General features: G+C 44.2%; 1 protein-coding gene across 1 annotated transcript in view; it reads left to right on the top strand.

Annotated features, from left to right (window-relative positions):
- The first annotated feature begins 3,702 nt into the window (after window positions 1–3,702).
- Window positions 3,703–14,832, top strand: part of LOC123502144 (SCO-spondin-like) — a 29,226-nt gene continuing 18,096 nt past the window's right edge. Inside the window, exons 1-3 of the mRNA XM_045251364.1 lie at window positions 3,703–3,790; window positions 12,582–12,627; window positions 13,804–13,971. Coding sequence (XP_045107299.1) covers window positions 3,776–3,790; window positions 12,582–12,627; window positions 13,804–13,971 — 229 coding nt within the window. The 5' untranslated portion in view covers window positions 3,703–3,775. The remainder of the gene's footprint in view (window positions 3,791–12,581; window positions 12,628–13,803; window positions 13,972–14,832) is intronic.

The following is a 14,832-nucleotide window of genomic DNA, read 5'->3' on the forward strand; positions in this document are numbered from 1 at the left end:
ATTATGGGTCTTTCCTACGTCTCTCTCTCTCTCTCTCTCTCTCTCTCTCTCTCTCTCTCTCTCTCTCTCTCTCTCTCTCATCTAAAGATAAATCTGAACAAGAGTACAAAGGTGCACTGCCATGTGTCAATCATCTAAGGACAATTCATATCCTAACTTATCTACCTTAGTCTAGTATTAAAATCCAGAAACATACACGTCTTACAAATTATGCATCTTGAAGAATTTTAGAATATATACATGAACCCAGTGACTTGTGGCACGTAAATTATTTTTTGTAAACTGTCATCCATTTTGCTCACTATTAGTCACTTGTGAGTCTGTCTCGGTGAGTGATGTGTGTCAGTCTCTGGCACTCACTATCACAGTGTTTGTAGAATCATGAGGATGGGCGGTATTGTAGAATCATGAGGATGGGCGGTATGGACCATCACTTTCACAGCCTTCCGAGTGCATTGTTCTCATACACCGTGCAGCGACCCGTGGAGGTTGACGCAGCCCAGCAAGATGTGATACCTCCAGCATGTGTGTCTTGAGGAACACCACTATTGCTGCACCGTCCCTGCTGTGTTCCAGTGAGTGGAGAGGACTCACAGACTCAGGCTGGGCAGGGCGGTCTGCAGCTTCCACCAGTCGAGGAACCCGGCATTGGATGTTGTCTACTTTCTTGGAGTGTGAGGCGGTGCTTACCATCCAGGAGAGGGAAGCATGCTCTAGTAGTGGGCGTGTTCTTGTCGAGAAGGGAAGCCATCCTTCGCCGGGCAGAGACTCTGTGAAAAACCTTTTTGGCAATGATCTTGATGTGAACATTCGGTCCACCTCCACTCCCAGAATCTTGCAGGATATAGCCAAGATCAATAGAAGAGTTCCAGGTCTAATCCCCCAAAAAACTAAAGGCCTATATCCTTTGTGACGGTGGTTGCAAAAGATTTCGAGAGGAACGTGGCTGAGGTAATCTGTCTTCATCTCGACGAAAAGTTCCTCCTCTCAGACCAACAGTTTGTGTTCAGACCTGGACGGTCCACCTCCGACTTGCTGATGCCTCAGACAAGACACTGGCGGGCACATGCATATAAACCCACACCCACACACACACTCTCTCTCTCTCTCTCTCTCTCTCTCTCTCTCTCTCTCTAGTAGACACCTTCACAGTTCGCTCCACTGGGTTCAATCTCTCTCTCTCTCCAAACTTTAGCGCCCGGCCAGGGGAAGAGAGGCGGCCCCGGGCGGTTTCTCTCTTGTGCTGTAATGTAGTTTGTCCCCCCTGGCCGCTCCTCGTCGTATATACATCAGCATTATGTGTTAGGGAAGTGAAGGAGGGACGCTGCGTGGGAGTAATACTTTCCGGAGCAGTTTTTCGTCGACTAGTTTATGAGTGATGAGAAAAAGGTTGCGTAAGAAATTCAAGATGCAATGAGATCCAGTAAACTCTTGGTGTTAGTGAAGTGCAGGCTGTGTGTGCCGGGGGAGGTTATCGATCTTCTATTTGTTCTTGCTTATTAGTGTGTGAGGCTTGAAAATTAGAAGGTAACCAAGTAAATCTGAGATGTGTGAATTGTAATACTTTTCGGAACGGTTAATTTGCTGGTGCATCACTGGACACGAGCTTGTAAGTGATAAAGTAGTTGTGCGTTAGATGTCCGAAGTGGATTGAAGTTAGATAGTTTGTGTGTGTGTGTGTGTGTGTGTGTGTGTGTGTGTGTGTGTGTGTGTGTGTGTGGGGGGAAATAAAGACTCATTGGAAAGATACCCAAGAAGACTCATTCATTTCTTTATTTAGTTTATTTATTTATTTATTTATTTGCTTAGTAATGTGTTGGATTGAGAATTACACGAGGATGGCATCAATACAGAACGTCATAAAATAAAAAATGTTTTTTAGTGAAGTGAAGAAGAAAGGATGCAAAGGAGTGATAGTTATTTATTTTTTTATTTTTCTTTTGACAAGTACGTGAGGAGCGGACATGACACGCTCACACACACACACACGTTGTGCAAAACTTCATTATTTAATGGTACACGTAACTCCATTACTTCGAGGTGTTTAATAGCATATACCCATTAGATTGCAGAAAAATACATTCTGTGAGGCCTACCAAATATGCCATACATTGTTCATGGAAGCTCTCTCTCTCTCTCTCTCTCTCTCTCTCTCTCTCTCTCTCTCTCTCTCTCTCTCTCTCTCTCTCATCATTCAAAGCAGTAATATTTCTGATGATGACTTAATTAATGTTTCAACTCTAGATTAAGGAACCTCTGGTATAAACATTAAGAATTGAGGATATATTGTTGTTCCCAACAGTGACGTACGATATTCTTTATGTAACCCAGACATAATCTATCCCTGGCTTCGCTTGTGCGAGTCGTGTCGCCTCATACTAAGCTTAAACACATGCCAGGAGCACTGCTGGTGTTTTGTCTCTCCTGACTCTGCAGGGGTTTTTTCTGTGTACACTTATTATTATTATCTAAAAGCATGTGTCACACTATTCTTGATCTTCAGCTTTATATTGTTACGACCCTCTCCTTATTGGCAACTGAGCGTGTTTGTTGTCACTTGGTTAGATTGGCATTGCTCTCTCACATACAGAGCATTCGTCTCAGTGGGCGTGCTTTTGCGGTGAATTGATTTGCAGGACAATCTGACGGTACAAATCTCCTCCCTCACCTCCTATTTGCTGCCGCTGCCCTCCTATAGAAAGGGGTGTTATTTCCTTCCACGTCTGATACACCCGTCCCGCCTCCTTCACCGAGGGGGAAACAGGACACTGAGAGTCACTCACTGACGATCCTGACAGCCCGACTCAGTATTGGCCTTGCTTTACCTTTTACCCTCACCCATTTACACACATTGGTGCCGTGTGAGTTCTGTGTCCTTCACTCAATGTCCTTCAGTAAACCGATACACAGAATTCGGCTGACGTATTTACACATATCAGCCCAGTAACGTGATTTGACTCTCCCTATCAGTTCCGTCTCCGCTCCCTGAAAAAAGAAAAAAATGTTTGACGGATGTCGGACGAGTGCTGTCAATTTTTCCACAAGGAAGCAAGATGAATCATTTATTGAACTGGTATGGAATGACCCTGTTCTGCATGATTTGTAGTTTCAAATAACATTTGGAAAAAAAATATGTTCCATCATCAATGAGTAGCAAACTCTTCTTAACATCCTCTTTCCTTTCATGTTTAATGTAGTCAGTTTCTTTGCTTCAGTTTATGATCAGCGTGTTCATAAAAAAAAAAATAAATAAATAAAAAAAAAAATCGTGCTTATCATTACCAATTCAGCGTCCGAATTGGCCATCTTGCCATCTTGAAAATTGCTGATCTCCGGCAGTACGTAAGGATGTGTATGAAGCGTCATGGACTTCACTGACACTCAACAGACACGTCACCGATAAGTCACTGATGTGTGTGAATGGGTCTTTTAAAAGCCAATTCTCACACACGCATCAGTGCTGTATCAGTTCCGTGTCCTTTCTGTGCTTAGTGAAAAAAATATATATCACTAACAGGACAAACAGTCTTGATAACCTGGCCAGTTATCATTGTGGCGCTTTAAAACAGTAGTGGTGACAGAACAGAGTGTACAAAGTAACGAGTATAAACATACTCGTTGGTACAAAGCGTCTCTAAAAACAAGCGTCGGGACGTACTTGAGACTCCGCTGGTGGTGTGAACGGGATTCGAATCATAAGTTGGCTATTTCAGGTACAGGATGGAGGGACAGGGCAGTGTGTGGCGATACCTCGTGTTTTGTGACGTTCCCGGCAATGCGCTCCACAATGGTAATGTTAAAATTGTGTTGGGCGTTGGTGTCAAGAAATGATTGAGGTGATTAATTGAATAGCTGTGTTTGAGTGTTTGATTGAGTGGATGATATTATCGGTTACCTTGTGTTGAGCTTCTGAGTGTTTGATCGAGAGGTTGATTGATGATTAGTTGATGAATAGATGAAGTTGAAAGATTCGTTGACTAGAATGGTTTGTTAGTTGACGTGTGGTTAAATGAGTTTGTGGTTGCATGGTTGTGCGGGTGTATGGCTGTGGTTGGTTATTAGGTGTTGATATCTGGTTGAGTGATTGTTTGATTAGCGCGGATGATTATTTGAATGATTGACGTGGATTGTAAATTGGTTAATTTGACGTCAGTGGTTAGTTTTCAATTTACTGAGTGGATTGCTGGTCGACTGATTGTTTTCTTGAAGTTGTGGATGGATGGGGCGTTTGCGGTCGGGTAATGACTGGTTGATTGACATGCTGGTTAATTGCAGTTCATTGCCATATAGAAGTAGGCCAGAATTCAGAAACGCTCTACTCTCACCAAGACTATTTTCCCTATTTTTCAAAGCCACAGATGATTAGCGAGGTTTTCAAGAGTATTTCTACAGTTAATACGATAGAAATCTTCTCACTCTGCCTCTAGAACCGTAAAAACACCATAAAAGACTCGTGTAAATTTAAGTAAAGCCTCTTGAAATAGTGTAAGTAGAGCGCAGAAGGGTTTGAGGATACGAGCTGTATTCTCGGCGGCAGAGCAAATGTATGCATTGCACCTTACATGTAGCTATAGTTTCGTCGCATGTGGGCACAACTTATTGACGGCTATTCAAACTGTTAATGATTGTTATTAGTACTTGTCAGTAACTCATGACACATGTCCGCATACTCATTGAACTTCGTTTGATTTTTTTTTTTTTTTTTTTCGCGCGGCCAGCTATTATTGACTTGTATTGATGTTTTTGAAAATCATCACCGCGCCAGACACAATTAGATTAGGTTTAGATTTAAGTTTGGTAAGATATAGAATTAGGTTAGGTAATTTGTTTTGGTTTAGTTAGAGGAATAAACCGAATTAGACCAAACTTATTACCTAAAAACCGTTAAGTAGACAAACGGCCATATTAACAGGAAACGAGGAACCTGTTGTACAGAAAGTTTTTACTTTCAAACTTTGTATACTTTGCAGCAAATTTGTTTATCTACTTACTGTAGCTACGATTGCTATGAATCACTTCGCGATTTATAAGTCAGAATGAATTTTAAGTTGCCCTGAAAATCACCCTATTTCCATCACCATCAGAGCCGGTGTAACAGGCCAGAATTCACTCCTGCCCAATTTTCCCCCAGGGTAGTTCTAGACTAGCTCAGATTGACCCCGGGATAGGTTTAGACTAGGCCAAGGTTGCTCTTTGTGTAAGACTTGATGTGAGTGTAGCCTAGAGTAGTTCTACCCTAGCGATAAAACTTGTCTTGCCCATTTTCACCCCCACCCCCCAGGAGATCTAGCAGATTGAGCTGGGGTAGTTCTTCACGAGACCAAGTCTTTTTTTTTTTTTATATATATATATGTAAGAGGGAAACCCAGCCAAGGGCAATAAAAACTGATTGAAAAAAAAAAAACTGAGATGCCAGTTTTCAAACAGGGTGAAAGAGATGTAGTTAAAGGAATGGTAAATGACTTCTATCTTTTTTTTTCTTCTCGCTTTCTCCAATTCTATATTTTGCGTGGAGTGTGTGTAGGCGCATGTGTGGGTAGGCGCATGTAGTTTTATATGAAAGGAGAGGGATGTCTTCAACTCCTTGAGTTGAGACTCGGAGATACGTTCATTGAGTCACAGCTGGCTTTAATGAAGTAAGTTCGCAGCACCCCCTGAACCACTGCTATTAGACCTCACTGGGAGTGATTACAATTTAGGCAGGTGTCTTTATATATATATATATATATATATATATATATATATATATATATATATATATATATATATATATATATATATATATATATATATATATATATATATATATATATGTGTGTGTGTGTGTGTGTCAGACTTGGTTTATATAATTTCCATGGTCATTGAGGGAGGCAACCAGCCAGCCAGTCACGCAACAACCGTCATTTCTTCTTTTCCTGTATCCTTCAAACAGCAATATTTCACTCCTAGCCACTCCACCTCGTCTGTGTTTGTCTTGCTGCTCTCCCTTCTCGCCTACATTCCAATTAAGTACAGCCAATATTATTAATCTCAGGCTGTGCACTGTGATGCACTTAATTAACCCACACTCCCACACATCAGGTAGTAATTATATATAACCGGTATTTTATACTACCAAATCGCCATGGTCATCATGTTAGCTGGAGTTACTCCATCCTTCCCTAAACATATTTGCGAGTTTTTTATTGTACCTGACACCACTACCATACCATACCATACCACCACCACCACCACCACCACTACCATACCATACCACCACCACTACCATCACACACCCCATACCATACCACCACCACTACCATCACACACCATACCATACCACCACCACTGCCATCACACGCCATACCACACCATATCATACCACCACCAACTACCATCACACGCCATACCACACCATACCATACCACCACCACTGCCATCACACACCACACCACTGCCACACACCATACCGCACCATACACCATAACGTACCGCACCGCACCACACCATCACATACCATAGCACACCACACTACCACTACCATCACACGCCATAGCACACCACTACCGTCACACACCACAACACCACAGCACACCACCACTACCATCACACAAGACCACCACCATCATCACCACCACCACCATCACATATCATAACATAGCACACATGACACCACATCACCACTACCACACCACATCACCACTACCACACCACCACCATCACCACACACGATACTACACACCACCACCACTACCACCACCACTACCACACCACCACCACCACTACCACCACACCATACCACACCACTACCACCACACGATACTACACCACAGCACAGGACAGCACAGCACAGCACACTACACCATACCACACCACACCACACCACACCACACCACACCACCACCACACACCATAGCACACCACTACCGTCACACACACCACACCACCACAGCACACGCCCAAGCCTGCTCCTGCTACATCCAGCACCCGCTCTCAGCTCCGCCCAGCTCGGCCCTGCCATTGCTACGAAAATGGTCCTTTAAAACGTATTTTCTCGGGTCTTGCATGTGTTTCTAGGTGTTTTCGGGACTCCGGGTGTAGGAAGTGGTGGAGGAAAAGGATGTGAAAGGGTGAGGTGGAGTGGGAGAATGAGGTCGGGGGAGAAATCACTCGTCAAACGTGCAAAAAAAAAAAAAAAAAAAAAAATCTTGGCGTAAGGGTAAGATTATTTATCTTTTATTAATGGAGTTTGCACTGCTCTGATATCTGATTTATTATTACCAAAGTAAAGTAAGTTTCAAGCCGCAATAGAATCGAGTCTAACTTCGTTTTTTGTTTTATCGAAAAAATATTAGGTCACTACATGAAATATAACTTTTTTTAATTAGTTTTCTAGGATTGTTTTGTTGCTTGATATAACACTTAAAAATATGAAAAGCTTGACTCAAGAAATAATGTAGTTTATCTGTGCTCTCCATCTCGACATTTTGAGGTGTTTCTGGCGCCGGTGTTTTGAAATGGAGTTGATTCGTTGGACTTAGCTATGTAAACAAACCACCCGGTAAAGATATTATATTTCGGTTATTAGTTAAAGTATTTGTTGCGCCTAAAAATATAGTACATTCCAGTCTGTGTGCCTTTTTACTTCTCTCGATTTTTAAAATGAATTACGTACGTACGTAAATATGGGGCCACACAGGCACCTAAGTGACCTCAGCTGTGCCTTCCCCTGAGGTCAGTCCACCAATGTTTGCCTGCACTCTCCCTCTGTTTCCAGACCCAAAGAGTGAAACAAAGTCAGAATCAACCACCAAAATTGGTGACTAGCCCATTACTGTGTTAGATAAGGCAATGATAAAGTATATTCCCATACAGACAGCCTGGCGCCCACCATGACCCGGACGAAGACATCCCCCAGTCCAACTCCCGTCTCTTCACGTGTCAACTAGTCAACATTTCTCTCAATTCTCATTGTTTCCTGCTGTTGCCCGTCTGAAATGCATAAACTGTTGTGACAGGAGAGAAAAATAAGGAATGGAAGTGTGTGAGGAGTATAGTGGCAGTACAGTAGTAGTAGTAGTAGCAGCAGCAGCAGCAGCATTATTATCGCGCGCGCGCGCGCGTGCGTGTGTGTAATTCACTGTTTGATCTGCTGCAGTCTCTGACGAGACAGCCAGACGTTACCCACGGAACGAGCTCAGAGCTCATTGTTTCCGATCTTCGGATAGGCCTGCGACCAGGCACACACCACACACCGGGACAACAAGGTCACAACTCCTCGAGTTACATCCCGTACCTACTCACTGCTAGGTGAACAGGGGCTACACGTGAAAGGAGAGACACCCAAATATCTCCACCCGGCCGGGGAATCGAACCCCGGTCATCTGGCTTGTGAAGCCAGCGCTCTAACCACTGAGCTACCGGGCCGTGTGTGTGTGTGTGTGTGTGTGTGTGTAGACTGTAGTAGTATAAGAGTAATAGTATTAGGGCAACAACAGTGTTATTATCATTATTATTAGTTTCAACAATGTGTAATTCACCTCGGTCGCCTGCTGGTCACCCAGCCAGTCTTCCCCATTACGGAGTGAGATCAGAGCTCTCAGACCGAACTTTGGGCAGGACTGAGACCACAACACACACTCCACACACCGGGAAAGCGAGGCCACAACCCCTCGAGTTACATCCAGCACCTATTTACTCTTAGGTGAACAGGGGCCACACATTAAGAGGCTTGCCCATTTGCCTAGCCATCTCCCGGGACTCGAACCTGGCCCTCTCGATTGTGGGTCGAGCATGCTAACCACTACACTATACTACACTACACGGTGTGTGTGTATTTACCTAGTTGTAGTTTTACAGGGCCTGGGCTTTATGCTCATGTGGCCCCGTCTCCATATCTACACTTATCCAATTTTTCTTTAAAACTATGTACACTCTTTGCTGACACCATTTCCTCACTCAAAGTGTTCCAAGTCTCAACACATCTTTGCGGGAAACTAAATCTTTTAACATTTCTCAGACATCTTCCCTTCCTCAGTTCCTTACTATGCGATCTTGTGCTTCTAATGTCATATTCTTCTCTCAGGATTAGTTTCTCATTATCCACTTGATCAATTCCGTTAATCAATTTATAAACTTGTATCATATCCCCTCTCTCTCTTCTCTGTTCCAGGGTTGGTAGATCCATAGCTTTTAGTCTCTCCTCATATGTCATCCCTTTAAATTCTGGAACCATTCTTGTAGCCATTTTTGCTGTCTCTCCAATTTCTTTGTGTTTCTTTTTATGGGAGGTCCACACAACTCCTGCATATTCCAATCTAGGTCTTATTTTAGTACTTGTGTGTGTGTGTAATTCACCACGGTCATCTGCTGGTCACCCAGCCAGTCTTTTCCATTACGAAGCGAGCTTGATCAGAGCTCTTAGACCGATCTTCGGGTAGGACTGAGACCACAACACACTCCACACACCGGGGCTACACATAAGAGGCTTGCCCATTTACCTTGCTGCTTCCTAGGACTCGAACCCGGACCCTCTCGATTGTGAGCTAGGCATGCTAACCACTACACTACATGGTGTGTGTGTGTGTGTGTGTGTGTGTGTAATTCACTGTTTGATCTGCTGCAGTCTCTGACGAGACAGCCAGACGTTACCCTACGGAACGAGCTCAGAGCTCATTGTTTCCGACCTTCGGATAGGCCTGAGACCAGGCACACACCACACACCGGGACAACAAGGTCACAACTCCTCGATTTACATCCCGTACCTACTCACTGCTAGGTGAACAGGGGCTACACGTGAAAGGAGACACACCCAAATATCTCCACCCGGCCAGGAATCGAACCTGGTCCTTTGGCAGCCAGCGCTCTAACCACTGAGCTCGTGTGTGTGTGTGTGTGATTCTTCACGGTCGTCTGCTGGTCACCCAGCAAGATTGTGTGTGTAATTCACTGTTTGATCTGCTGCAGTCTATGACGAGACAGCCAGACGTTACCCTACGGAACGAGCTCAGAGCTCATTATTTCCGATCTTGGGACAGGTCTGAGACCAGGCACACACCACACACCGGGACAACAAGGTCACAACTCCTCGATTTACATCCCGTACCTACTCACTGCTAGGTGAACAGGGGCTACACGTGAAAGGAGACACACCCAAATATCTCCACCCGGCCGGGGAATCGAACCCCGGTCCTCCCGGTCCTCTGGCTTGTGAAGCCAGTGCTCTAACCACTGAGCTACCGGGCCGTGTGTGTGTGTGTGTAATTCACTTCGGTCATCTGCTGGTCACCCAGCCAGTCTTCCCCATTATGGAGTGAGCTCAGAGCTCATAGACCGATCTTCGGGTAGGACTGAGACCACATCAACACACAACACACACCGGGAAAGCGAGGCCACAACCCGTACCTATTTACTGCTAGGTGAACAGGGGCCACACATTAAAAGGCTTGCCCATTTGCCTCGCCGCTTACCAGGACTCGAACCCGGCCCTCTTGATTGTGAGTCGAGCGTGCTAACCACTACACTACACTGTGTGTGTCTCTCTCTCTCTCTCTCTCTCTCTCTCTCTCTCTCTCTCTCTCTCTCTCTCTCTTTTTATTTATACAATAATACAGTAAATACAAGAGCAAGTTACATCGTACATTACATACACTTAGCAACTTTAAATAACTAAAGGGCCATTTTTAGTGCACCCTATCTAAAAGTTAAAACTCTTTAACTCTCCCGCCAGCACAAAAACCAGTCATTAATAGCTTTCTTAAAATCCTGCAACGAGCAGTCACTTATATCCAGTTGTGTGGCTAGAATAATGTTCCACCATCCTACGTAAGTATTCACAAACTGTCGCTGGTGGTGCCACGTTCTGCATCGGGGCTGCAGGAGTTCCTTGGGGGCGAGGGTGACAGCTCGGGTGTGCACTTCAGCCAGTCGGGATGGCTGCCGGAGCGCATAACGGTGATTCCCGCCACGTCCCTCCGGTGTTGAAGAGTGTGGAGGCATGGCTCCTGGCCGGTGTTATTGCCTTTAATGAGTCGCGCCGCCCTCTCCTGCACTTTATCTAAGAGAGCAAGGTGCGTGCGGGCCGCGCCTCCCCATGCTAGGCAAGCGTACTCCAGCGAGGATCTAACTTGAGCTTTATACAGCAGCTCTAGTCCCTCGCTGTCCAGGAGCCACGATATCCTCCTCAGAGAGGCCAGCTTCCCCGATGCCTGTCTGGCAAGCCGCTCAATGTGCATCCTGAAGGTCAGTTCGCGGTTGGAGGTGACCCCCAGCACCTCCACCTCGTCCTGCGGCGTTAGTGTTTCCCCACTGAAGTCGAGTTGCAGGGCTGGCCTCGACCTGGAGGCAACGAGCAGCTTTGTCTTTGCGGGCGAATCTCACTTGCCATGCACTGCCCCAGGCTGTGATTTGTCTCATCGTGTTGCTGAGTCGGGACATCGCAGCGGCTTCTTCCCGGAGCTGAAGCTATGGGTCAGCGTGATGTCGTCTGCGTAAGCCCTGGTGTTTGGGAGGAGGTGCAGCAGGTCATTTATATACAGGTTCCATAGCAGAGGGCCGAGGCAGCTCCCCTGAGGGACACCTGCTTTGACGGGCTGCACCTCAGACTCTTGTCCTCCAACAGTCACTCTCAGGTACCTGTCACTCAGGTAGTCACTGAGGAGTGACAAGAGGGCCCGTTTACTCCTGCAGCACGTAGTTTGTTGACCAGAGCTGCATGCCACACCCGGTCAAAAGCGCCCTCAATGTCCAGCGCCACGACGGCAGTGGCCTTGCCTTGATCCAGGGCAGCGCTGAGGTCTGTTGTTAGCAGCAGGTGCAGGTCAGCCGCTGACCGACCCTGCCTGAAGCCGAACTGCCTTGTACAGATAAGGTGGTGCCGCTCGAGGTGCTCAGCGATTCGCGAGCCCACGACGGTCTCCATCACCTTACTCAGTACAGGCAGCAGGGAAACAGGGCGATAGTTTTTTGGGACACTTTTATCACATTTTTTATGCACTGGCACAACACTGCTGGTTTTCCATATTTGTGGCCACGTACTGGTCTGAAAGCACTGATTGAACAGTGCGGCGAGTGGGTGGGCCAGTTCACTAGCACACTGGCGAAGCAGTCGGGGGCTAATTTTGTCCGGCCCCACAGCCTTTTTTTCGTCCAGGTTCAGCAGTACCTTCCTCACCTCTATTTCATTTGTTTTTACTGTCACTATTTTGTCCTGCACTATTTCTGGGAGAGTGGGAGGAGCTTTTTCAAGGTTGGGGATGCACATTTTTCCGGCAAAGTGTTTTGCCAATACATTTGCCTTGTCCTGGGCAGTATGAGCCATGCTGCCGTCCCCCCGCACGAGAGAGGGGATGGTAGTGACTCGTTCGTCCCCTTTTTGTTCTTTAACTATGCTCCACCACCTTTTTGTCCCCACTTGGCCGCCTTTCAGTTTTCCCTTGAGGTTCTCTCGCCACCGTCCATTAGCCCACTCCTGAGTGTCCCTCATATGCTGGGTCGCCTCTCTATGCCTTCGCCTGTTCCGCGCCGTGGGCTCTCTCTCTCTCTCTCTCTCTCTCTCTCTCTCTCTCTCTCCAAACGTATGTACACAGTCTTATTCCACCCAGGCGCGGCATGTGGCAGTTGTTCTCTCCTGGGCTGTCCTCCTGCAAGGTAAGACAGTCATTGTTAATATTCTCTCCTTCCATAAAGTGTGGTGTAAACTTAGAGGTCTTTTTTTCCTACCTGAAGGTAGGATGGAGCAGCTAGCCAGGTGAAATCTATCATTTTAGTGACTGATATTAGTTTTTACAGGTTTTGTTTTTCTTTATATATATATATATTGCTTTACAGGTTTTATTTTTTTTTATTTTGTATAAGCGGACTCTGAAACTTTGCTACCCAGCCATTTTATTCATATGCAATTTTAATGCATACATTTTCAGATACACCAGTGGCGGGAGGAAAATGAAACTATAGCTAGTTGCAGTTTTCATCTCTCTGAAATAATTCCGTGATTCGTCTTGTTTCCAATTAAGAAACACTGTAGGGAATCACTTTTATGTTCTGGACTTAGTTGAGTTTGATATTAATTGTCAAATAAATGATTAGAGTCTGTTGGGTGAAGAACAGGCACCAAGAGTTTCTTGTTTTATGTTTGGGGAGTTTTAAAAGATTATTTTTATGAATATTTGAGGATTATTCAAACAATTATAAGATGCACTTCTTGTGTCAGTGAAGTAATTCAAAGATACGAGTTTCAACAGAAATTATGATTGAGCATAGTTCAAACAATTTTATCTTGAAAAACTGTAAGAGTATCAGTCTTTTAGATTGTAATATACTCATACCAGACTGTCAGATCGACTCAGTCTGTACTAAAAGAATATATATAGTATTTAGTAGCTTAATCTCCTTATATTTAATAGCTTATTGTTACTATAAAGGATTGCTCAGTCTTTAGGCTGCATACTCAGCTTATCCTTCAAATTTAAAAGCTTGGTACACCCCTGTGTGGAGTATTTCCTTATCCTCATTTCTTAGGCAGCTTATTCTTGTGGTTGTATATAGCATGGCTTTTTATTCTAATGGATATAGTTTTCTGTTGTCAATGAGTACTAGCTACCATTGAGGATTGTATGTGCCTCATCAATGAGTGAAACTTATCAATGATTCTGCATCATCAGTGGGAGAAACAGTTAACTGTGATTGTTTATCAATAGGCGAAAGGGATTTTGCTCATTCTTTTGAGAGAAACCTTCAAAGGAACCACATTATTCATTAATAGTTACAATAAGATAGTCCAGCACAGTTTCACATAGAGAGCCTGACTCTTTTCCCATACATCAGAGTGTGGAGTGCAGGCCCAGCAGAGCTGCTGTTATGGGAAGACCAGACTTGCCCATGGAGAGACAGCGCTGACCCTGGAACGCTGCTGTGTGTCCTTCGTATGCAACAATGGGGACATGCAGACAGTGCACTATGGCAAACCCGAGACTGGCAACTGTCATGAGAAAGGTAATTCATTCTTCATACTTGTTTTGCATTTATTTTTGTTCAGACCACTGAAGTAGAAAATCATAAGAAAAGGTTTTATATATATATATATATATATATATATATATATATATATATATATATATATATATATATATATATATATATATATATATATATATATATATATATATATATATATATATATATATATATATATATATATATATATACTGTATAAAATAGCAGTAATTGTTGGCTCTTTCTTGGTTGATCTATGTTGACAGAGCCTAGACATTAGGGATGTAACTACAAGAAGACATTTATGTTACTGGATAGTAACTTGTCTGCAGTCGGGCTCTTCAGTGAAAATATAACGTCAAGTCAGCCTAACACATGCATCGATACCTGGCAGATTATTCAGGGATGACTTAAAATAGTGTGACATTTTCTCATAAGAAAGTGACGTGCTTCACATGTGCCAGGAAGGACCTGGAAAGTTCTCAGAAGGGCTGGATGGTAATTGCATACTCTCTGTGGAGGGTAGAATTTGTCCTGGTGCCCTGGCAGTGGGTGGGCAGAGCTTAGTCTAGCTTTGTTTCAGTATGGGTTTATCTTGTATCTTTTGCTCTTACGTTATGTGACAAAGATGATCAAGGAGATTCTGTAAAGGTAAAAAATTATCTGAATATATTAGATATTGTATAAAAAAAGGTAATGAGCCAACACAGGTTGGTATGTAAGTCAGTGTGCAAGTAAGAAATAAGAAGAGTTTGTAAAGTAGAAGAACAGGGAGTCAGGAAGGAGAATAGTCCAGAGTTAGTAAGAAGTTCACGTACACCAATATTTTTTTTATGATGAGCGAGTGTAGCCTATATACAG

The sequence above is a fragment of the Portunus trituberculatus genome, chromosome 10 (genome assembly GCF_017591435.1).
Source record: "Portunus trituberculatus isolate SZX2019 chromosome 10, ASM1759143v1, whole genome shotgun sequence".
NCBI classification, from domain to species: Eukaryota; Metazoa; Arthropoda; class Malacostraca; order Decapoda; family Portunidae; genus Portunus; species Portunus trituberculatus.